We start from the raw sequence: 26,046 nt of genomic DNA on the forward strand, positions 1-26,046 counted from the left end.
TGCTTGCTCTATTCCGTGTGCTGTGTTCAGCACAAACTTGCTAATTGACTCCTGTGGAACCATAAAAACACCAATGTTACCATAGATTCATAAGTATTTTATTACACAAAGAAAATTGCTATCACAAAGTTATCACTGAACATTTAGCAATAAATACCAAGTCCATACATGATGGTATAATGGTGACTAGGTTTCATACTGAAAACAGGCGACACTTGATAATGAAACAGGTCGAGAGGGTCACAGACATACAGAGAAAGAAAACGACAGATGGTTATGAGGTCACCCTCCATGATACAGCTCCACATTAGCCTGGAAAAATGTTTTGACCATTCAAAATGTTTTCAGCTCAGTCTCCACATAAATCCAAAGTCTCCTTGCATCCTTGACCCATCAGGAATATAAGGGATTAATAGAGTCCAAAGCAGAAGAGAAGCATCTCAAATGGCAGTTCTACTTTCTACTGGTTGCCATCACAACATCTGATCCAACTGGTGCCAGCAGGCTCCAAACAAGCCATCAGTGAGAGGTGCTGTCTCCATCTCCCTCCAGTCTCTACTGCTGTCTCTTTGCCTCTGGCCGGCCTTCAGTGTGTGGCACAGTTTAGGACGGGCCTCCGCCTCCCTGGGCATCTTGACTGGTGGAGCCTTCAGCCTCCGGGGCTGGAGAGGCCCCAGGCTCCCCTTATGGAGGGAAACACGGACAAATAATTGGATAGAATTCAGTATCACAGTTTTTACACAACCGTAGAGTGATCTGCCATTCAGTGCTGCAGGAAATAAATATGCTCTCAGGGTTAAGAGGAAACAATAATGAGAAACTGTGAAAGGAAATACTTCCTCTGGTGACAATGACATTTGGAGAACAAAATGTAAGACTTTGCTATGAATATTGTGGTCAAACTGCTTACTATGTCAAGGGAAGTTATATATCAAAATATATTCGTCAAGAAAACAGCAATGTGACAAACAATGGAGAGACGATGTTCCTCCTGACTGATATGAAGGTAGAATAGGGTGGGACAATGGGAACAATGTCGTAATATACAGTATGGCACTGTCATACACCAGCATGAGACATCAGTACTGATGACTGACAATGAAATTGTAATTCTGCTGAACAGTGTCTGAATGATACATGTGGCTCAAAATCAAGCGATCAAATGTATGATTCGATGATATGTTACATTTATTTCATGGAAAGCAGGGGTGCCCATTATGTCGATCGCGAGCTACCGGTAGATCGCCAAGGTAGTTTGGGTCGATCGCGTAAATGTCACTTTGCAGATGTCATATGACATCAGTCAGCTGACATTAAGCTCCCCTCCTGATTCGCTCTTTACCCCCCGCGGCTTTTCTAGCAACACACGGAGATGCAACTTTCATCTTTTTGCTTTGCGTCATGAACTACGCTACAGAAATCAGTGTTTCCTACACGTCCGCTTCATAAACTGTTGTTTCATGATGAAATGGAAAATGTCCCCACTGATGAAACCTTTGTAATATGTTGCCTTGACTTCGGCTGCATTGTCTTTTGCATAATCATTTTCAATTCTTGCATATCGGTAATGTTTGATAGCAGATGCTAACTGGATGTAATACATGAACTGTGTCTCCCAATGAATGTTTCGTAGCAATTTTGACTGACATATTACCAGTGCTCAGCTTATGTACACAACGATTGAGGAATTGTGTGTAATTATCTTTATTTGCCATACTGAATACAATTATGATGTCAGCTACTCTGATTACCTGTAAACACTGAAAATGTGATTTTGAAACACTAATCATCAATATTTCCAATCACGTCATTTGACTTTGCTAAAAGAAACAAATGTACAACTTACCTGCTTGTTTGAAGTCTGCTTTCATATCTGCTTTTCATTGTGCGGCACAATGAGCCTCCCTTTTGCAGTGTTTTCTACACGCCCCTAAGTCAGTTTATTCTCTGACTATAGGAATTAAAAATAGTACAAAATCAAATCTTTCAATATAACTGAAATTAGCTTCATATTAGGAATGCACAATATTTTTTTTCAAGCAAATACTGATAACTTCCTGCTTCTCAAGGCCGATACTGATAAACAATAACTTTTTAAACCTATTATTTTCTGAATTTAGATTTAACACTAACTTCGTTTGTGCACATCTGGAGAGCCTTACCAAATATCAATCATCACTTCTATTAACAAAACATAAAAAAGCGGCAGCTCAGAAGTACAAAGTGTGGCTCCAAGGGGTTTACTAACCATCAAAGCCAGTATCTACAATAATGCTAAAGCGCTGGTCATCTAGTGGCATCATTTCCATGATGAAATCACAAATTGCTTTAGCCCTTGGGTCGTCTGTGGCAAACTTTTTTGCACCTTTCAAACGCCGCAGAGATAGGAACTAGCCCCAGGTCCCCGGCGTCATGGCGATGCTGGCGTTTCATGTTGAAGCATTATGTTTTTTTTTCCCCCCTCATTGTACAATGTTTGCAGAGCATTTGGAGCATTCGGTGAAATTTCTTCCTCTGGAACAGTGAGAAGTTCCACACAATTGACGCCATGTTTGTTTGTTTACACGTGGGGTCAGGGCAAGTTACGACAGGCCGTTTGTGGTACGTCCCAGAAAAGGAGTGCTTGATTTGCTCACGCTAACCCACCTACTGCAGAGTACGGGTGATCTCGTGCACCCTTTAGCATGTTTGAAAAATATGGTTTTCTTTATTTTGCTCAAGCTGTTTTGCCTCCTGTAAAAACCCTTGGTGCCTTGTCATACAGATTTCAGCAGTAAATATAATAGTGGTCATGTGTTGTGTTTTCCTCAAAAGGCGTCAACTCTTATTTCTCATTTGGTAGAAAAAAAAAAAGAACACAAGTATTTGAACTGCAACTTATATTATGGAAATTTTGACCAAAGTCAATTTTTTTTGCAATGAACAAGAAGACGTCCAGTTTTTTTTTTTATAAGGTTTCCCTTCTTTAGTGACATAGTTATTTTTCCACAATACAGCATAATCACTGTATCGTGAAGTTAATGTTATTATCGTGATTCTAACCCTTTTTTTTTTTTTTTAAAAAAAAGGTCCTGAGAGGTGGCTGACCTGCATCCTTCAACTCCATCCCTGCCAAGTCTTTGGTGACTTCACTGGTGCTAGCCGCTACTTTCCCCTCGCCTGCGATGTCAGGCACTGCATTCCTGCGGCCGGTGCGATCACAGTTGATGAAATCTGAGTACGACGTCTCCACGTCCATCATCTGTCCATGACCAGCGTTCTCATTACACCTGCAACAAGTCGGGAGGGGGAAGGTGAGGTCAGATGGATTCAAGAAGCAATCAGTCACCTCGACAACAAAGTCTGCTGTGAAGGGTGATAACAGCTTTACTATGAAGGAAAAAAAGTCTATCCATATCAGTTTGGTCACATGTTGGCAGCACACTCTGTCAGAGACAAATGTTTCTTGTCTCTCGGTGGACACAAACTTTTGTGCTCTTCATGGTTAGCAGCAAAGCGCAGTCCTGATTGCACTGACACTTTGGTGATGCACTTTGGATGAAAAAGACCAGGAACTGTAAAGATCTACAGTTAATAATGGTCTCTGATGGCACTTTTTGGCAAATTAACAATGATCTTAAAGGGTATTGCTATTTCTGCACGGCAATCACTGCATTATGGACATGCGTGCTAATTAAATGTCCTAATTACAAGAAAACATAAAAATCTGCTCCAAATCTCCAAAGGCGCCTGCGTGCACAACCATACCGCAAAGAATGAGTTAATTTGTCTGTGTTAAAGGTCCTTGAAAGAAAAAGGCAGAACTAGAAGCCCTGATCATTATGGACAGTCCAAGTAAAAGAGCTTGAAACCACTCAGAGGACAAGCGGAGGCGGGGCTACAACAACCCCCCCCACTCCCAGCCATTCATTCCCATTCAGTTTCCTGTTCTCAGTCTATATTAAAGTAGGTCAGGAACCTGCCAACCACCAACACACTAAGCAGCTGTTAACTCTGGAGGAAGAACAAAAAAGACCAGTTGAGAAAGATGACAGAAACTGTGTTCAAAAACCTGCCACAGCCGATCCTCCTTCATAAAGCTTTCTTTCCCTGTCGCTTTGCATGATTAGCTCACATTTGGAGATCTAAGAGGGCAGTGATGAGACCAACTACCCAGAGATAAGTGGCAAAGCGGCTCGAGACCGTCGCCCTGTGGCTTTGGTCTCTGAAGATGTCCTCATCGGGCAGGAGAGAGGCGTGACCTCTGACAGCTTCACAGCTGGCCAATGGAATAAAACATGCAACAAGCCATGACTCAACAGCTGAGCAGTGATGAAGCGGTGACAAACATTAGTGTGTCTCGAAGGGAAGGAACTGGGAAGAATAAAAATGAGCTGGCAAACGCAGTTACAAGACACTGACCTGGGGTCAGTCTGTTCCCAGACGCTTTAACTCGCATTCCTTTTGTAACATTAAACCATCCACGCAGTTTCGCTTCTCCAGCGTCCAGTATGTGTGCACTGTGCCAAAAAGGAAGCTGCCAGGGTCACTCTCACTAAAGGTCACATAGATGAAGGCCGCATTGTTTGGGAAACCGAAATGTTTTTACACTGGAGCTACCTAAGAGTTTGGAACACTGATGTAAGTGTGGTCATCTGTTCGTCACCCAAAGAGACACTGTAGTGGCGAGATGACTCACGGTCTCTCGGGTTTCTTTTTTTTTCCACGCAAGCATCCACCCAAACAACTGCGGCTTCACTAAAATACAAACTACTAGGGGTGTCACAAGACACCAAACTCACGAGACGACACCATGACATTTTAACATTCATTTTAAGATAAGGACATTGAAACAATATGACTGGACAAACCAACTTTTTTATTGAACTGCGTCACAAATATAAATTAACTTGCATTGCACAGCGTTACACAAAGCGGAGATCCACTCCAGCTCGCCTGCGCGGCAGATACTTCACCTTAGTTGACCGCTTGTATTTAATTACCAAATAAATGCATGACGCAAGAAACACTTCCTGTCTTTTACTTTTAATGCGCAGTTGGCGCTCAGCCACATACAACAAACGTAAATAGAACTTCCTACAGCTTCTGCTTGGACATCAAGACGCCGGCAGCTGTTCATCTCAGATGGAAAAAAAAACTGCCACGTCACTTGCTGACACTGACGCTCGGAACGCCGAGGAAGGTGCCTCGCGCATTGCCACTTTCATATTACTGTATTATCATTCATAGTAGCGATGCTATAGTTCACAACCTGATTGGCTTCTGGCTGCCCTGTTCTCACGAGACAGCTTCTCTGCAAACAAGATATCTTGTCTCATTTTAATCTGTAAGTTTTAAACACCCCTGCAAACTACGGGGGTGATCAAGATCTTTTGACTTAACTTTAGGACCTTTGGTGAGCCCTCATCGTATCATTGTATCTTCATTCAGTCTTGGTTGCATCACATCATATGTGCAGTTGTGTGGTACTCACTCAGTAAGATGCCATCTGTTTTTAGAAGAAAAAAAAACAAAAAGTTGTCTCTTCTAATAGACTTACATGCAATGTTTCATTTAAAGCACCAGCATAAACCAATGCAACACAAACAAGCAGCCTCTCCTGTCCCTCCGGTGTTTATCTTTTCTACTTCACTGGCCCAGTTGGTACATTGCTTGTGGGAGTTCCCGTCTAATTGCGCTCTGTGTGTACAATTAGTTACCTTGTCTGCTCATGTGGATCAAATCCTACCATGAAATCATTAACGGGTTTCCATCGAAAGGTAAGGAATATGATAAAGATGTTCTGCCACTTAAAGTAAGTACTGTATGTTTTTACACCACTTTCCACCTGGCTGTCAGAAAACCCGCCTTGATACTGATATTGTTGTACAAACAGCCAAAAAGTGCTTCTTTAAAATATCTCAACAAAAGGTAAGTAGATGAAAACACAAATGCACAACAGCTGAAGTAATGTGACCACACTGGGGCTGGTGGAATACTGTATAAATCAGCATAACCACTGGAGCCATCAGAGAGAGAGGGCTGACTACGATCCCAAAGGAGCATTTTATGCCTGATTTAAGTGAAGTAAAGATCTGCTTATCAGGAATAATCAACACAGAGTGGCTTCGTCCTTCTAGGGGCATCACTTGAGGGCCTACTAATTGGCCAACTGATGTAATCAATGAAGAAAAATGCCTTCACAATAATGACCCCAAAACCACTCATGTACAACAATTTAGGATTCTTGATTCTTTACAACACTGAATACCAAACGGGACAATTTGTATGAGGCTTTTAAGCAAACAGGCAGTATTCTATATTGTTTCGTAATACCACTTTAATCCTAAAACAACAGTGAGTCACTATAGTGTGCGAACGATGCCTGTGCCCAAGGACTATTACTGGTCTCATGTCGACACATACAGATATTTTCTCTGCGTTTGGGCCTTTTGGGCCATGTAGTCTTATTCAAGGTATTGATAGGGCCCTATGAAATATATTTATATATTAGAAATATATATATAAATATGTTTTTCCCGTTTAAATTTTTTAGAAATCAAGTTTTTTGCTTTGCTTTGCTTTACCAGTGAAAAAAGTGAAAAAAGTGAAAAAAATGCCCATTATTTAAATGCAAAGATCCTTACATTTATTGCTGCAATACATCATTGGCCAATTTTGCCTGGCATTTCAGAAACTGATGGGGTTTGGCTAACTTTTCTATGCCGACATACTTAAGAATAAATTATCAATGAGTACAAAAAAAATTGTTAAAAATGGAATACAAAATGAGGATGAACAGAGGGTGGTATAGTTTGCCATGATTGATTATTACTGCAATTATTTAGTGCAATCCAAACCTGCACTTTGCACCCAAAAGGTGAGGGACATTATGCTAATTCCTCAGCAAATGAATGTGGTATGGCATCAATTAGGGTGTTGAAACTTTCTCACCTGTACAGGCCAATTGAAGCAGGGGCTTTTTTGTGCTGATAATCCTCCTGATCAGAGCAGCCGTCTTGGTGACGCGCTTAACAGGGGCACTGAACAGGATACTGTGATGTGGTGAGTTTCTGATAATAAGTTTTGATAATGAGAAGACCAACCCGGGAGAGCAAACAGATACTTTGCATGTGAAGTGATGGCAGAAGGCGTGCAGCAGTGTAAGGAAATGTGGTAATCCAAAAGAAGAATACATGACAAACGAGAGTGTAAAAGTGTGACAAAAGAAATAAAAGGTCAACAAAAATTATGGCTTTCCGGCCTTTCGTCTCTCCTCCTTCCACCCCAGCATAAGAACATGCGCGTCAGTTATTGCTTCCACGTACGTAAGTGTATGTTTTGACCTGGACACGCTGCGCTGGATGATGACGTCTGTAAAATACGGTCTATAGTCGTAAAAAAATGTCCTTAGTTTGCATATTGTCCCCATAAATGTCACTTAAAAGGAGTTTCAAATGAGGACGGATGAGTTAAATTTGAATACTTAATGAAGTGAATCAACTGACCTGACCAAAAGAAGAAAAAGTGTGATTCGCTTTTTCTTCTGTATTTCACAGGTCCACTACAACTACCATGACCACCACATACCCGGAAGACAATGACGTCACTGACAGGCAAACTGTAGCGTTTGAGGTCTTCATCATTAAAAGTGCTTTAAAAAAGCACATCCATATAAATCCTGCCGTGCTTAAATCCAATTCTTCACTTCCTAGCATCGATTCAATCAATTGATTACATTTGAAACGATGATAGATCGATATATATATGTCGTCCTTAATGGAAACTTACCCAGATCGATGTAGTTGAATCGTAGGAATATAAAATCGATGCATCGCTGTAGTGAATGAATCGTTACATCCCAGGTTACTAGTATATTTATGTACTGCCCTGCCACATACACACAAGCTCAGTTGGTGTTCATTTCTGACTATCAAGTTTGTTTCTTGCTCAAGGGCAAATCAACAGTCATTCTCATCTGAGTTACTGCTCCCCCAATTTGGACAAGTGTAGTCATGCTATTACTTTTTCTCTCACCATTCAAAGGTTATCAATAGAGGTGCGACACTTAATACAAGGCATACTTAAGCAGTCATTTTTTTCACGATCAGTGCAATTGACATAAAAAGTTCAATATACCAGTCAACAGTTAAGCACAAAAACAAATGGATCAATAAAAAATGAAAAACCATCTTGCCATGGTAAGAGGTGTACCATCAACTCACATTGACCGCGCCATTACAGTTGTGCATGACAGCTCTTTGTCCTGCAGAAAGTTGTGTCTCAAGCCACCATCAAATGTAGTCAGGGCATGGGCTATGATGTCTGCTGCTTGGATAATAATGAGTCCACGTCAAACTCAAGGGAGACGTATTTCCTTGTTGCTTGCGATTCTTCCTCTGATAAATAATTTAAAGTCATTCCCATTTAGCTGCAGTGTGGTGCATATTTGCCTCCAATCCTCTTTGTTATTATGGGATCATGACTGGGTATGAAAAGTGTGATATCCACTGGTAAGGAGAAACGTGACTCAGAGCTAAGAGCCAAGTTAGCTAGCACAAAGTGCCCACTTACACAGAGAACCACTGGACTGACAGCAAACACAATAATGTGGCAATGCATGGCAGTTTTTTGTTTTTTTAAACCAAGCTTGCACCTCCAATGAAGTCTGCTTGTTGTCTGTCAGACATTGATAACACTGGATACTGAGTGCTCTTTTTTTTACCTCCTTGAGCTGAGAAAGTGAGATTCTGTAATTGCTACCAGTCTGGCTCTACTGCCATTCTAAATAAGCAGACTGAGCTCCCCTGCATAAAGGCATAATGAACAGCTGAAGACCAGAAGGTAAGACTGCTGACCAAAGCTATTAGCATCAGCTCCTGTGGAAATGACTTCAGCGTGCTAATGCATTACAGAAAAGGCTGCTTCTTCAGAAGGCTACAGCAAAATCAAATATGAAGATAGCTTGGACAGATTACCATTAAATAGTTTTAAATATTCAGCGATAACTATAAATAGAATTCCAGCAAGAGAGCAATCCAAGTTATTGATTCTCTCAGAAGTTACAGTTGTTAATTTTTTAGCAAAATAGTCACTGCCAAAACAAATTAGGTAAGGTCAATTGCAGTTTGTTTGGGTTTTTAGCTCTTTGAGAGACAACATAATGTAAAAAAAAATGATAAATTCAATAATTCAATATGATCTCGTGAAGAGACATCCGGGGCACCACCAATTCTGCTACGCCATGTGCTTTGACATAATGCAGACAAACTAACAGCTTGTATTACAAGAGGTGCAGAATGTGCAAGTGTGTGTGTGTGTGCGCGCCTGTCATTTTCAACTTCTGTGCCACTTTAAGTCTGTCGTCAAAAGCCACACAATATTCACACTAAATTAGATGGAAGTTAACCGACTTCTACTGCTTTACAATTTAAATTGTTTTTGTCATCAAAAAACATTGCAAGATAACTAGACCACTAAAAGGAAATAGCCCCTTCACATCAGCTCTCATTTAAGATTCTCTCCAGGAATTAATGTTGGAGGATTAGGGCAGTGAAAATGAATAGTGGATGTTGTTAAGCATTAAGCTTTTCTATTTTATTCTAGGTGGAGTGATAGTTCCATTATTAGTCCTGTGGCCCGTTGCACAAAACTACAATCAGGGATTAAGCTGAGATATTTTGGTTATCCTGGCTCAATTTATCAGTGATCCAGCTGCACAAAAGTGGCATTAGTGGTAAGTGGGATATGTTATGACATAAGTTACCATGGAGATTTATTCTGTGAAGTTTGCCTGCTAAGGTTCAGGATCTATTTAATCTCAACCCTTATCTCGGTCAGCAATCACCATAAACTAAAAAATAAAATAATTATTCCACTGCCCACACACATCTACAAGATAAGAGTTATACTGTGTGATGGAGTTACTGTAGATTTACACAATTTCACTCACATCTGCGGTCAATTTCACCTACAATTTAAACAGATTCATAATCTGAGTATGACTACGTTTTCGGAGATGTTAACTGTCTTGGTAAATGTCGATGTGTACTACGTTACCCAGAAGGCTTAGCGCTCGAGGGGAAACCAGAAGTATACCAGCTGTTGAAGCTACAAGCCAGTAATGGTAATGTGCTAATAAAGACTTCATAAATATTGCTGTACACCTGTGTTTATGGTTTGTTAAACAAGCAACAAACATAACATTGATTACTTGGATTGTACTTGTGATGGTTTCATCAGAGCATTGAGCGTGTATTTGTGCACTACTCAAACACAAAGTATTGCAAACTGATTCTGCAATACTTTGCCACACTTTCTCTCCGTTTCTTGACTGTGGGCGGTGCCTTTCTTTTTTTTATACCTCCTTGTAAGCCTCCATTAAGATTTCCGCTTCCGACGGGGAAGTATGCCGCTCTTGTTGCCATGGTGAATCGGTGACTGTGATCGATAGCGGGGACTATTTAAGAAAGCCGCGTGTGTGTACTGATTCGGAATTGGTGTCACCTATACTGATTAATCTTTGTCTGCTCATCCTGGTTTGGGCTTTGTGCAACCATTTAAGCCTACACGCTGTTTCGGATTGGTTGAACACAGTTTAGCCATTTATCCTGGATGTCTGAATCCTACTTTTGTGCAACAGGCCACTGGTGCATTATAAATGCAGTGTTTTCTTTTAAATATGTGGATACCATTTTAGTGTTTACATTTATGACATTCATTGGATATCACTAGGCCTGTCACAATAATCAATAAGTCAATTAATCGCACAATAAATAAAAACAAACTAGATAATTTTGCCGGGTTCGCTCAAAAACTGTACAAAAAAAATGACACTGGTGGTGGTGAGTTTTGTTTTATTTACACCCAAAAAGTCCCACACAGGGCAAATCAGTGCAAAAATACCAAAAAGGCCCAATAGGACTCCTTCAGCTTGATGGCATCCCTCACCACTGGTGTCCACCAAGGGGTTCTGGGATTACTGCCACCAGAGGCACCGACCACCTTACAGCCACACCTCCAACCAGCCGCCTTGACAATGGAGGCACTGAACATGGCCCATTCGGACTCGATGTCCGTCGCCTCCCTTAGAACACGGTTGAAGCTTTCCTGGAGGTGGGAGACCGGCATCCTCCCCCCACCATCGGAGCCGACTCACCACCAGGGGGTGATCGAATGACAGTTCCGCCCCTCTCTTCACCAGAGTGTCCAAAACATATGGCTGCAAGTCCGATGACATGACCACAAAGTAAATCATCAAACTGCGGCCCAGCGTGTCCTGGGGCCAAGTGCACTTGTGGACATCCTTATGCTTGAACATTTTGTTAGTTATGGACTAACTGTGACGGGCACAGAAGTGAAATAACAAAGCACCGCTCGGGTTCAGATCGGGGGGATGTTACTCCCAAACACGCCTCTCCAGGTTTCACAGTCACTGCCAATGTGAGCATTGAAGTCCCCCAGCAGAACAAGGGAATCCCCAAAGGGAGCACTCTCCAGTACCCCCTCCAGGGACTCTAAAAAGGGCGGGTATTCTGAACTGCTGTTTGGCGCAAAAGCTCAAACAACAGTCAGGACCCGTCCCCCCCACCCAAAGGCGGAGGGAAACAACCCTCTCGTTCTCCGGGTTAAACTCCAACGTACTACAACTACAACGTACAGGATGAGACTCTGCACCTCCAAATCAAAGGCCATGGTTCTCAGTCAGAAAATGGTTGATTGCACCCTCCAGGTTGGGAAGTTTGAGGTCTTGCCCCAGGTGGAGGAGTTCAAGTATCTCCGTGTCTTGGTCACGAGTGAGGGAAGGTTGGAGCATGAGATTGACAGGTACACTGGTCGATCTATGTTCCCAACCTCACCTATGGTCATGGGCTTTGGGTTGTGACCAAAAGAACCATATTGCAGATACAAGCAGCCAAAATGAGTTTCTTCCATAGAGTGGCTGGACTCACCCTCAGAAATAGGGTGAGGAGTTCGATCACCCTCCTGTGTGAGGAACCAGTTGACGTGGCTCGGGCATCTAAGTCCGGATGAGATGTTCCGGGCATGACCAGGCGCGAGAAGGCCCGGGGCAGACCTTGGACACGCTGGAGGGATTACAGTACAGTATGTCTCACAGCCGGCCTGGGAGCGTCTGGTGGAACTGGAAGAGGTGGCCGGAGACTGGGAAGTCTGGGCTAATGTTGACGATAATAATGTTTATCTGCAAAAATTATCATCCAGGAAAATTTGTTATGGTGACAGGCCTAGATATCACCCAGCCACTGGAGATTCCCAGTGGGAAATGGGAGAGTTGCATCTGGCATAAAAACTGAGCTGCACCAAAATGAGGTGCAAACATGACACACTTTGGAGTCCCATAATTGGAGGAGCTGAAAAACAATAGGAATATAGTGTTCATTATATCGCATAATTACCAAATGGATGTCTATATATAGCTTACTAGTTTTAGGAAGCCGGAGGCCCAGTCAAAATTTTCGTCTGTTTATTCCAATCTTGCAAGGCTTCAGGCTTGTGAGAATCTCCTGGTTTGCATTAGTGTGTATATATCAGATCTGTCAACCTTGAAGAAATGTTATGAGTACTGATGTATTTGTCAGTCACAAGAAGACACAATGAGAGTGTAATTACAAAGCTCCAAAAAACATTTTGTTTCCAGCAAGATTCTTTAACAATGAATTGTCTTAATTCCAGTTACTTTTCACAGACAGAAGTATAGCAATTCCAAATGAGTCATCAGAAACAGATTCTTTTGATGACTGAATACCCACACTTTTTGAATAGCAGAGTTGGTCCTCGAAGAAATGAATATATTCAGTGTTGTTATAACATAACATTCACTTCCTTGATATGAATATAAAAATCAGAAACAATGCACATTATGTCAGTATGTTGAACTACGGTATTTCTGGTTGAGGTTTAGATGTTTAAAACATCAGTTTCTTTGTGTGTACTATTATATATACACATATTATTATATACAAAATATAAGCCGTATGAATGTAGATATGTGCTACATAGATATATCTATCTATATATATATATATATATATATATATATATATATCCTATGATTTACACACGTGACCACAATTAGTTTGAAAATAATTTAAAAACTGTTTCACAAAAAATTTCCATTTTTCTTTTTTTTTTTTTTTTTTTTTTAAATTGCAGACGCAGCAGCGCCCTCCCATGCAGCCCACCACCACAGCTTCAAAAAATGTTAGGGGAAACCCTCTAATGTTCACCACTCTTTCTAAAATCAGTGTTAGTGAGCACTTTTCCTTTGCCGAGATAATCCATCCACCTCACAGGTGTGGCATATCAAGATTAGACAGCATGATTTTTGCACAGGTGTGCCTCAGGCAGGCCACAATAAAAGGCCACTGCAAGATGTTCAGTTTTACTGTATTGGATTAAATTCTTCCTTTGCTTTCCACAATGAATGCGAGTAACACAGGAAGTACTAAAAAGGTAAAAGGTTAAAAAAGGTAAATATATACACGGTAAGAAACACAAAAAATACAATTAACAGTGCAGAAATATAACTGTGTACATCTGTGTGCAAACCACATGTGCAGCGGTAGATGTGTCAATGACCAATATGCAAATATAATATGTGCAAATGGCAGGAGCAGATGTAATAAATATAGCAATAGAGCTGAGGTGGTAATAGTCGGTGTGCAGGTTTATCTGTTTAAAAGTGTGATGGCTGAGGGGAAGCAGTAGTTCCTCAGTCAAGAAGACCTGCATTTCACACTTCTGTACCTTCATCCTGATGGTATGATGCTGTAACATTAGCTAATGGTTGTGGATGAATGGCACAACAATGGGCCTCAGAATCTCATTACAGTGTCTTTGTAACGCCTGCACATAGAATCACCCAAGTGCCACCATGGGCCACTCGACCCACAACGTTGACATCAGCAAACCACTTACCCACACAACACCATACACGCTGTCTGCCATCTGCTTTGTACAGTGCATTCATCCGTGGAGAGAACACCTCTACAAAGTGCCAGACACCAATGAATGTGAGTATTTACCCATGCAAGTCGGTTGCGACCATGAACTGGAGTCAGGTCGAGACCCCAATGACGACAACAAGCACGCAGATGAGCTTCTCTGAGATGGTTTCTGACATTTTTTGCAGAAATTCTTTGGTTATGCAAATTGATTGTTGAAGCAGCTGTCTGGGTGGCTGGCCTCAGATAATCTTGGAGGTAAAGATGCTGAATGTGGAGGTCTTGAGGTGGTGTGGTTACACATGGTCTGCGGTTGGATGTACTGCCAAATTCTCGAAAACATCTTTGGAGACAACTTATGAAAGAAAAATGATCATTCAGCTCACGGGCAACAGCTCTGGTGGTCATTCTTGCAGTCAGCACGCCTACTGCACGCTTGCTCAACAATTGCATCATCTGTGGCATTGTGCTATGTGATAAAACTGTACATTTTGGAGTGGCCTTTTAATGTTGCCAGCCACACCTGTGCAATAATCATGCTGTCTAGTCAGCATCTTGACATGCCACCCCTGTAAGGTTGACTGATTATCTTGCCAAAGAATACGTGCTCACTAATACAGAGTTAGACAGATTTTTCAACAATATTTGAGAGAAATAGCCCTTTTTTGTATATAGAAAAAGTTTTCGATCTTGGAGTTCAGCTCATGAAAGATGGGAGTAGGCCTGTCACGATGACAAATTTTGCTGGATGATAACTGTTTCACTTTCGATATTCGGCTCCGTAGCAACAGCGATAGTTCCCCGTCACTATGCCCTGACTGCTGTGACATTTTGCGGAAGTCGGGCTCTAAAAGCTGGTTGTTTATAATAGGGACCATCAATAAATTAGTATTAGTATGTGTTGAAGAGCATTTGTTAAAAAAAAAATCATATTCTAAATCACACCGCAAATTGATCTATAACCTTGTCAAATGATTATTCCTACCCTAAAAGTATTTTGCACGCCCACTTTTCCAATTTTATATTTTATTGATCTTTTACTGGATTAGGGAACTGACTCACAGAGGTTTGTTACAAAAGCCAAACAATATTGTTGGTCATGCTGTGTAAAAAGTTAATTCAGCAATACTTATTTTTATTTTTAATGCTTTCAAGAGCTATTTTTATAACCATATTTAATTCCGCAAATTCATGTTTGTAACAAAAGCTGATTATTAAAAAAAACTTTGCCAGACTGATAGATCTCAATTACTTTTTTTCCTGGGGCAGGGCAACAGGGGAGGACAATCACTTTTTCACACAGGGTCATGTAGGTTTAGATTTTTTTCCCCTGCCTGTTCCTTAAAAAATTTCATTTAAATACAGCATTTTGTGTTCAGTTGCGTTGTCATTGATTAATATTTAAAATTTGTTTGATGATCTGAAACATTTGTGTGACAAACAAATGCAAATAAATACGAAATCAGGAAGGGGGCAAACATTTTTTCACACCACTGAATATACCTACGTATAATGATAAAGTAGCATTCCATGTAAACAAAGTGTTGAAAACACAAATTGACCTTGCATTTCTAAATTTCAATTATATAAATGTTTAAGTGTGGTACTATAATGGGCTTTATTCAACACAAAACTTTATATCTCAGCATTTTGGCTTGTTGATTGATGAACTGGGTTTGGAAAATGTGACTGGAGTTGATGCGCACAAGTATTTCAATCAACGAGTAATCTGTAGATTATTCCATCAATTAATTGATTGGCTCATAAAGGAGTACAAATGCTCTCCGGATTTAGGACTGACAATAACGAGAGTGACACTGATTTCAAAATCAGAAATATGGTGTAATGTCCATGATATGAGCTATGATTCAGTTTTCTACTGATCAAGTTTTTCTGTTCAATACACTTTGGGGAACTATTGTTTAACATCATGTTTCCGTGGAAGGTGAAGTGTGTTACTCTTGTCCTAACTAAAAATGCTTTGAAAATCACAGTGTCGAGGTTCGCACGGAGTTTCAAGCATGGTCCAGCCACTATCTCTGTGTTACTTGCAAGGAATGCCATCGTTAAAGGAAGAGTTTGGAATTTTTGACAGGAAGTGCATCAACCTCGACTTACCCCCCACTTGGTCCTGTGAGCCCAGTTCCGGTTGGATTCCAGTGAGGAGGAACGTAGTTCCGGTTAGTTCCATCTTTGAATCGGAATGGTGGTTTGAGGTTTAATTTGGACCCTGTGTTCAGCAGGTTACTGAGACCAAAACCCACAGCTCTTAGTCATGCAAATGAGGTGGAGCCAGGGCCGAGCCAGAACAATAGATTCCCTTTGATCGGAGGTGCTAATGTAAGGAGAGGATTAGACCACAACTCCTCCCAGTCTTAGTGGAAGGAACTAATAGGAGGAGGGCGTTGGCACACCAATTCCGCCCACTCTTACTGTATTTAAGGCCTAGGTTACCAGCACTTGTTAGTTCGCTGACGAAGCTCTTCGGATGAGGAGCGAAACGTCCGACACCTTCTTCACAGAAGTACAGATGGCGTCTCAAGAAGCCTTTCCCTCGTAGTTCTGGTTAGTTGCTGGGGACACTTAAGTAAAGAGTTTGGCTTCTCATAACAAAATGCCTCCTCGAAAAAAACCTCACAAATCGCTCTGCGTTACTTTCTCTCAGTTTGTATCAATGAGCGCCATCTCCTGTCCATTGTTGTGTATGTGATGAAGATGGCTGCGACGCTGGCATCTTCATCCATTGTAAAACGCATACGTAAACAAGATGGCTGCGACGCAAGCGTCTTCATGAAGCATCTGATGAAAATATTAGGATATTAATTCAAAACCAATATAGCCACTTGGCTGTCCCTTGGGTATGAAAGTTAAAAAATCCAAATGGCTGGGCTGTGGGACTTCTAATGATAAACTGAAAATTGGTTGGAAAATAAATGTAATTTTAGCTTGCCATGTCACGCTTTTGGTACCCCTTTCAGGAGAATGACCCTTACAAAATAGAAATGCACGATATTCTAGGATTAATACATCCATACAATAGAGTATCATAGTGAATACTTACTTCTAAAAACACAAACGGATGTTCTGGTGTGAGATTTTGTTCTACCTGGTCATCCTTTCAATTTTAATTTCACAGCAAGGTTGCCCAGTTCTATTTCTGTCCACACATTTACAAGAGACCTTAGCAGGAAGCAGGTGGCTTTTTTGACTGTGTTGTTTATGCCCAATCCTTCTCCTAGGCTCTTCACACAGACACCCCCCCCCCCCCCCCCCCCCCCCCCCACACATGCGCGCGCGCACACACACACACACACACAAGATGGGCTCCTTGGCCTGATTAGGGGGGAGAAAAGGAGGAGGAGAGGGCGATGAGTGTGAAGATGACAAGTAACAGAAAAATGAAAGCAGCTAACCAGGTTTCCCCTCAGTATATTTGCCATTTGGCAGAAAACACATTAAGCCAGAAACTTGATTTGCCTAGCCTCCAACGTTTGTTATGCTGCATCAAGTAATTTAACTCAGCTGGATGATCACACTTTGCATGTCGTAGAAGAAAGAGCGTCATGTGATTTGATTTGTCGTGTTAAAAAGGAGAAAACGTGGGATCTCTCCCCATCAAGAAACTCAATAAGCACTTTCCTCGGGCCAAGATAATATATTCTTCATCGATAATGTGAAACAAAATAAACAGTTAACATGTTGTACACTGTACATGCCACAATGTTAAATAAAAATCTTTGTCAGCAATGTTTTCGGAACGACTGCCAGGAAAAAAATACCAATTTAACACTGCAGTTTCTAAACAGCATAAAGAGACATAAATAGTGTGTTATGTATGTGTGTGTGTATGTATACAGTACTGCATGTTTTAAGTAAATATTATACACAAGACAAAATGTCAACAGTTTTACTCTCTAGTTTCTGCGAGCAGTCCTATATTACTCATTGTCACTTCTCCTCTAAGATTTAAAATAAAAACCTTTTCAATAAAACAACTACACAATTTAAAGCACACCCAGCCTGAAAATTCCCAAGGTGGATGAATGCAAAGCACAAAGCAGATCACAAGCCAATTGCTCCCTGTCACACGGTGAACTGCTCCTCATACCCTTCAGCATTTTCAATCTCATCACTTTTGAATGCTCTGTCATTTCACTTCACTTTATTCACATCACAATGGTTTTTAAACAGATAAATCACACCACAGTAACTCATGCGCATTTATTTTTTTCTTTTAGAACAGTCACATCTAATTTAAGGCAAAAAAGGGAAACATCTACTTTACTTCCAAATCAATTTAAGTGGAGGAAAATCATTAGCATAATATGCTTTGACTAAAACCCTTTCAGGAAATACAGGTGCTCCTCTTCTTCGTCGCTTCTCGACTGTGATGCAAGTTGAGTTTTGGTGTACTTCAGCTCTTAGACCTAAATTACAGCTAAAGTAATACCTCAGTCACTCACACTGCACACAGAACACATGGAATACAGTAATAAAACAAGAGAAGAATTAAATGAAGCAGTAAAAAAATAAAAAACAGACACTAGCAACGTTTCCATGTCAATATTAAGACTACTACACTAGTTATGAATGTCGCTTTCAGAGGATCAGCGACCTGGCATTTATGTATAGTGTCCTGACTGTGTGTGGCTGCGTGCGGAGAGGATAGTTGAGTTTGCCGGCAGTAGCCTGTTTTGTTTTTGCAATAAAGAGATTGTTGATCGACCACCTCCTTGTAATGCTTGCAACGTACGAGCAGACGTTAAAATCTGATCTCCAATTATGATCATGACAGTCCAGTATTGAGAGTAGTATGGCTCGCGTGAGCCACACGTTGCATATTCTTCCAAGGCACACTATAGTGTAACTAGTTTTCAAGCGAGTCTCATGTTTAACGACCACAATTTTTTACCAAAAGTAATTAACTAATTTATGGGAGAGCGCACGTAACCACGAAATACAGCAACTTGGAAAGCCGTAACCTGAGGACCACCTGTAGATATTAAGCTGTGTTTATTCACCTCCTGTAAAATTTATGCCAATGTGTCCTGCAGAAAGAACGCATCGCCATAACTAACTCAGTATGCCACATGTTCTTTGCTGGCATCATGCTAAAAAAAGAGATGCACAACCTTACCAATCCTGGTAAGTCACTGCACTGCAGTACCGACAAATCAACAAATGGTAATGAAATACCTGTCTATTTGCTTCATTTACAGTGGGATGAGCTGTGGTCATTTCCAGCTTGTTCACAAACTTGATCAATTCACAGAATCAATACACTGTTACCAAGCACTGTGTTTAGATTCGTTGGAATGATAGGAAGCATTCACTGGTGGCGGCTGTTATAAATTAGTTAAGTTTGATCTAAAGCACAAAACAAAGGCTGTGGTCAGATTAATTCCACTTTCAATTACAGGGTTTCACAACGGAAAATAATTCAGTGCACATCCAGTCTATCATTATGCAATTTTATATTTGAAAGAAATGCAGCTTTAAACCGCTTTATAGCCAAAGTGTTTCTATGTTCACACAGCTGCGTCAATCTGTGGCAACAGTAAAATGTGAAGATGATGGACAGGAGAGGTAAACTGAGTGTAAATATACAGTATCGCACTCTGTTGCAAGCACACACACACACACACACACACACAAACACTGAACAAGAGCTCTGTGCTGGAATAACAATTGTGATCAATCTGGGGTTGAGTGTCTTGCCCAAGGACGGGACGAGCAGGCGAGTGGATCAACCTGTAAACAATGTCAGCCAAAAAACCTACTTTATCAGCTAAGCTGCCACCTCCTGTTTCAATTGTAGTTTACACAGGAATTTAACCCATTTAGTTCTAGCTTCTACATATTCACAGTAGTTGAAGCACAAGGAGTTACAGTCGTCCCTTGCAATATCGTGATTCGATTGCCACTCCCTCGCAATATTGCAGTTTTTCTGAAATCAATTAATGATCGCTGTTTCATGGTAGATTATGGTCTATTATTAGTCAAAACATATTGAAATACAAGTGATATGCAGTATTGTGGTCACTAGGCGGCAGTCATGACACAAAACATTGATGTGACATTACATTATCTTAAAACTACATGAAGTCAGCCATGGCATGTCCGACATGATAGAGTGATGACAGTTCTCCTCCCATTCCATGTGGAAGTGGTAGGTTTTTGGCTTCTTAGGTTTAGAAGAAATAAATTCAAGGCTAACTGGTAAGCTCGCTAGCTTGTTAGCTTGCTAGCTAGCGGCTGTTTCGAGCCCCTGTAGCATAAGGTTGTTGTTGCGCAATGTGATGTAAAGAATGAATAATAGGAGTGTAAAAGTGACTATCGGTGTGTTTCTTGATATCTACAGGGATAAACAGTTTTTCTATGCTCTATAAAAATATTCCATTAATTAACATTGAATCCTATATCGCATTTATCGCCATCGGGTCTGGAACCAATTTACCGCTATAAACGGGGGACGACTGTATAGTTATTTCTCATGTTTCAGTGCTCGTTGTGTCTGACGTCCAAGCATTTAGCATATGACCAATGAAAACATGTTTTATTTTACTTTATGCTCGACATTTAATGTTGTGTTTTTAAAATTAGGCTTCTAGTCGATACACCACACCCTTTTTAAAAAAAAATAAATAATGAAAAGCATTCGCTCACAACAACATAAATAATGGCGATGACTATCATTGTTTTGATAAACTGCTGACAACCTTGGAACATTATGTGTTAAACAGATGATTGAGAATAAAAACATACTTTCACTCTGCAGTCTGACGGATGCATGAAAGTCAAAAGTGGGGCTACTAAATTAGCGATTACACTATGAATTCTGCTGAATTTGTTGTAAAACATGAAGGCAATGCTTTTCCTAACATTATGTGCTTCTTGTAAACATCCTATCATTAAAAGCTAAGAGAAACCTTAAGGGAGACCCGCATGTTACACCATGCATCTTTTCATCAGATGTAAAAGGTCATACATGATGATGGTTTTACAAATCCTCAACTTTGAGAATGCATTGAGACAACATTGCCAAATCATAGGTCACAGCATCTGTTGATCCACGATCCGCTTACCAACAACTTTATTAAATGTACTTGTACAATGTGATGTGATTCAAACGACAGCTACGCTATTGATTTCTCCATAAAAGTGAGATTGTGTCCAGAAGAAATGTTGTTCTGAAGAAAACGCACAAACCTCTTTAATAATAGAAATAATTCTAACAGCTCCTACCCCAGTTTGTCAGTGACTTATGTATCAGACAGATCAAGGCATGGTAGTCATTTTCTCTTCAAGGGGAAGTCCAAAGAGCTAAAAACAGAAGCGCTTAAGTCCTCAGAGCACAGGGCAAAGAATGTGGTTGGAGGTCAATGCCGTTGAAACGACAAATCCCTCATCCGCAAAATATGTACCCATTAAGGCCATGATTACACAGAGGGAGGCATTCAAAAACAGACCTTCTGCAGTGCGTTCAAGTCAAATTAAGACCCTTAGTCACCATTGAACACAACTAAACCCACTGTTATCTGTACTATGGGAACATCTCTGGGCAGGAATTACAGAGTGGACATGCTATTACCTCAAAAGAAGTCTACAGACAATGAACCACTTCAAATAATAGGATGCTATTTTAATACTGATAGATAGGGAAGTCCCGATCCGCATTTTTTGGCTTCCGATCAGATTTTTTCCCAGTCTTGCCGATCTGATCCCTTTTTTTTTTTTGATAATTGTAACTTTTTGTTGGAGTTGGAGTTGAATATGGTTATGAAAATGGCTCTTCAAAGCATTAAAAATAATGCAACCAAAGTATTGCTGAATTTACTTTTTTATTACACAGCATGACCAACAATATTGTTTGGCTTTTGTTATAAACTCTGCGAGTCAGGTCCCTTATCCAATAAAAGATCCAATAAAAGATAAAATTGGAAAAAAAAATGGGCGTGCAAAACACTTTCAGGGTAGAACTAATCATTTGACATGGTTATATATCATGAATTTGTGGTGTGAATTAGAAGATATTATTATTTTTTTTTAACTCTCTTAGGACTCTATGAAATCTGTTTTATTTTTTTCCCCAAATTCTGTTTTTTCCGCGCACACATACACACAGCTGCATTGCTAAACTAAGCTAACCCCGGTAGCTTCCCTTCACGCTCCGCAACAGAGGAGCTACAAAGGCAAATATCCAACATCCAAAGTGAAACTAACTTCACCACGGTACGCCACAGACATGTCTGCACTGTGGTGTTGCATTTTCTTCTTCTTGCGGGTCGAGTGGCAACCAGCTTTGAGGCGCATTACAGCACCTGCCATGTTGGAGTATGGCAGTTACGAACGTTACACGCCAACCAGATCGCCCCGATCTTGTGGCGGAAGCCGATATTATCCGATCTTCAAAATACAGCAGATCGGCAGCCGATCCCGATCCTGAAGATTGGATCGTGACATCCTTACCAAACACTAGCGCTCAACACAGAAATAATAACGTCATCAAACTCACCTTTAAGCGTTCACACACACACGCAAACACACCATCAGCATTTGGAAACATCAATGAATGGGAAAAATATACAGTGGTGTGAAAAAGTGTTTGCCCCCTTCCCGATTCCTTATTTTATGCATGGTTGTCACACTTAAATGTTTCAGATCATCAACCAATTTTAAATATTAGTCAATGACAACACAACTGAAAACAAAATGCAGTTTTTAAATTAAACTTTTTATTTTTGAGGGAGGAAAAACATCCAAACCTGCGTGCCCGTGTGAAAAAGTGATTGCCCCCCTGTTAAAACATAACTTAACTGTGCTCTATCACACCTGAGTTCAAGTGGAAAAGGTTATAAAACCATTTCTAAAGCTTTGGGACTCCAGCGAACCACAGTGAGAGCAATTACCCACAAATGGTGAAAACATGGAACAGTGGTGAACCTTCCCAGGAGTGGCTGGCCAACCAAAATTACTATTAATTCCAAGAGTGCAGCGACGACTCATCCAAGACGTCACAAAAGACTCCACAACAACATCCAAAGAACTGCAGGCCTCACTTGCCTCAGTGTTCATGACTCCACCATAAAAATGTCACTGGACATAAAACAGCCTGCATGGCAGAGTTCCAAGACAAACACCAGTACCGAACAAAAAGAAGATTAAGGCCCATCTCAATTTTGCCAGAAAACATCTTGACGATCCCCAAGACCTTTGGGAAAATACGATATAGGATTACTGTTGCCAAAATTCCTCCACAGTGCTGTAAGTCATTCATTACAAAGTTATCACAAACTCTTGATTGCAGTTGTTGCTGCTTAGAATGGCCCAACCAGTTATTAGGTTTAGGGGGCAACCACTTTTTCCACACAGGACAATGAAGGTTTGGATTTTTTTTCTCCCTTAATAATAAAAAAAATTAAATAAAAAACGCTTGTTGTGTTCAGTTGTGTTGTTATTGACTAATGTTGTAATTTGTTTGATGATCTGAAACATTTAAGTATGACAAAAAAAAAAAAATCAGGAAGGGGGCAAACACCTTTTCACACCACTGTATATATGTCTCGGTATATATAACCAAAAGTCTGGAAGGCAGGCTGTGCAAGGTGCTGTTCAAGGTCAACAAGCCATAAATGTCTTAAGTGACAGCAATTTTCAAGCATCAATGTTCTCGTTTAACTTTCCTTCAGGCCATTTGAAGAACAAGGTAGTTTGGCTCATTGGTTTAAAAAGAAAAGAATACAGCGTCCAGGGCAATTTTTCACAAAATCCATGCTGGACACCAAAGCTTACACTGCATTTCAAATCTAGGTTCCTTGATGCAAAAAATGCATGTCACAATTGACTATTTGATGTCCATATTTGGTTACGAGCATTTAGGCAGACTCTAAATGCCATACCTTTAGTGTAGCTGCATTGTCAGTAGTACAAAACATATATGTTTTAAAAAGCTACAGCGGGTTAACTTGCCTCCCTTGCTGTTTTCAATTGTGAAATAAAATCTTTACTGATGTGCAACAGTTTCCCCAGGCCAAGACATGCCAAAACCTCAAAGCAACAACATATATTTCAAACAGTTTTTATTTGAAACAAGTCACCAGGAGGCATACTGGTATTGATCAGCTTTCTTCTTTTAATATACATGTCACGACCACATTACTGTTTGGGTTACAACTACGGTGGACAAAAGGGTCTGAGGCTGGCAAGAACCAAGTGTTTGTGCTCATGACCAGTGATGCTGGCACCCAGCAACACTCCAGCAAAGTGGGGGACCCTGGTGGCTCCCCACCAGCCTGCTGCCCAAAATCTCCCTTCAACGCTGTAATTGTACCGGGGTGGCCTGTGCAACAATGGAGCAACGAGCTCATTTTTATGCAACCACAGTAATGTGTGCAAGTCTGCTGTATGGACTGTTCAGTAAAAGGACAACAAAAAGTGTTTACGTAGAGTCCAGGCGGTGTGTTCATGAGCTAACTATAATCGCAGGCTAACGTCTGGGAAGGACGCACAGGCAGCTAGCACGATGACTACAAGCCGAATACGCAATGTGAATAAATGTAATTTATTGTCGCGATTAAAAATGAACACCCAGGCGTAGGTGTAACGTATTCCAAATGAGAACGAAGGTAAGGAAGATGCATTGTCTAGTCGCGGCGTTGGCTGGAAAAATCGCCACACCACAACCATAGCCGCGCTGGAAAGCCACAGCTTCGTGACTACACAGATTAACCTAGAATTAAACATTTAAAACATTCAGATAGACAATACATATCCTTTGCCGCCTGAGACACAACAACAAACCGGTTAAAGTGACCGTCACTAACCTTGATCCGCTCGCCTCCTCTCATCCACTTGTTACAATGGAGATTTAACACCATGGATCCCTGGTTAAGTTTCCTGGCGCTGGAACAAAAAACCAAGCTCACTGAAGCGGGGCGAAACCAAAGCGAGGTGGCGATGCAATTGCTCTTCAAAAAAAGACGACGTCTGCCCTTCTGTACCGTCGGCAAACAACAGTGATAGCTTGCGTCTTCCAACAGCTGTTGTTCCAAAATGGAGTTTGTCGAGTGAGAGCCAACCAAAGTGGAGGCTCCCACTCCTCTGTGGGCTGAAGCCAACCCCACTCTGCACTCAACACCACACGCTTACAGAAAAATCATCCTGTTGGAGGGGAAGGAATGGCTCACTGTGTGTGTATTTCACCGCTTTATTTAGTGTTCCACATCTTTATTTAGTGGCGCATCAAACCAGAACACACCCACCTGATGAGGTTTCCTCCAGAGAGCCTGCAGCTTTTCTCATGTTGGTTCTGCTAACCGTTTACACTGAACAGGATGCATCGCACGGCCAAAAGGGGTCCATTTCTTTCACATAATGTGTTTCACATTCCTAATATAAATATAGAAAATGAGCAATTTAGGAGTAGAGGGATGTGAATGGATGCTGAGTGCATGCTTTGGGGGGGATTCCGTGGTATTATTGCAACGTCATTACTTATCTCACATGTGATCTGTCAAAACATTACTTTAAGATGATAGTTGTTTCGGCTGCAGCAATGCCATGTTGTGCACATCTACAGTACCACAGGGGTCTGCACTTAGTAAAGAAGTGCAGAGTAAAGCATCAGAATAAAGAACACTCAGTCGATGATGATGATGATGTTGTTGGTAACTAGGTCAGAGATTCAGTGTTGAAAATGCATACACTAGGGGCCAGATCACAATTTTGAACAAGCTACAGACCTTGTGTATGTATGTTACCATGGCTGCCCACGCAATGACAAGATCATCTCTGATATGGCTGTCTTGTGTGCTTATGCCACAGCAAAGTCAATCATTGGAATGCAGCATGGAGCCATTCTGCGAAAAGCAAGAGCTTCATTTTTCACTCAACTGTCAGCATTTGACAGCATCAAATTTAGCCATATATAGCAAAGACAGGTTCAATTTGATTGATTTGGGCTTTACAGTATATACAGTAGTGAAAATTGAGATGCATGCTGGCTTTGGCCTTGACTTCAATTTTCAAAAATGAGAATTTTACCGATGTTTGCTGAAAGGAAGTGTGAAAAAGGGCACACATACTGTATCTCTGCCCTTTTTAA

At 40.9% G+C, this 26,046-nt stretch overlaps 1 protein-coding gene across 1 annotated transcript; it reads right to left on the reverse strand.

Moving 5' to 3' along the window:
* Positions 1-224: 224 nt before the first annotated feature.
* pkig (protein kinase (cAMP-dependent, catalytic) inhibitor gamma) lies at positions 225-25,144 on the reverse strand. Its single transcript, XM_054780575.1, has 3 exons — positions 24,767-25,144; positions 3,088-3,269; positions 225-683 (listed from the first exon to the last, which is right to left on the reverse strand). Exons 2-3 carry the CDS (start codon positions 3,239-3,241, stop codon positions 604-606), a joined length of 234 nt encoding a protein of 77 aa, XP_054636550.1. The 5' UTR covers positions 3,242-3,269; positions 24,767-25,144; the 3' UTR covers positions 225-603.
* Between the last annotated feature and the right edge of the window lie 902 nt (positions 25,145-26,046).

This window comes from Dunckerocampus dactyliophorus, chromosome 1 (genome assembly GCF_027744805.1).
Source record: "Dunckerocampus dactyliophorus isolate RoL2022-P2 chromosome 1, RoL_Ddac_1.1, whole genome shotgun sequence".
Lineage (NCBI taxonomy): Eukaryota > Metazoa > Chordata > Actinopteri > Syngnathiformes > Syngnathidae > Dunckerocampus > Dunckerocampus dactyliophorus.

Coding starts and splice junctions, on each gene's coding strand:
- pkig (XM_054780575.1), bottom strand. CDS start 3,241: ATGATGGACGTGGAGACGTCGTACTCAGATTTCATCAACTGTGATCGC. Junction 684..3,087: donor GATGGAGTTGAAGGATGCAG/GTCAGCCACCTC, acceptor TCCCTCCATAAG/GGGAGCCTGGGGCCTCTCCA.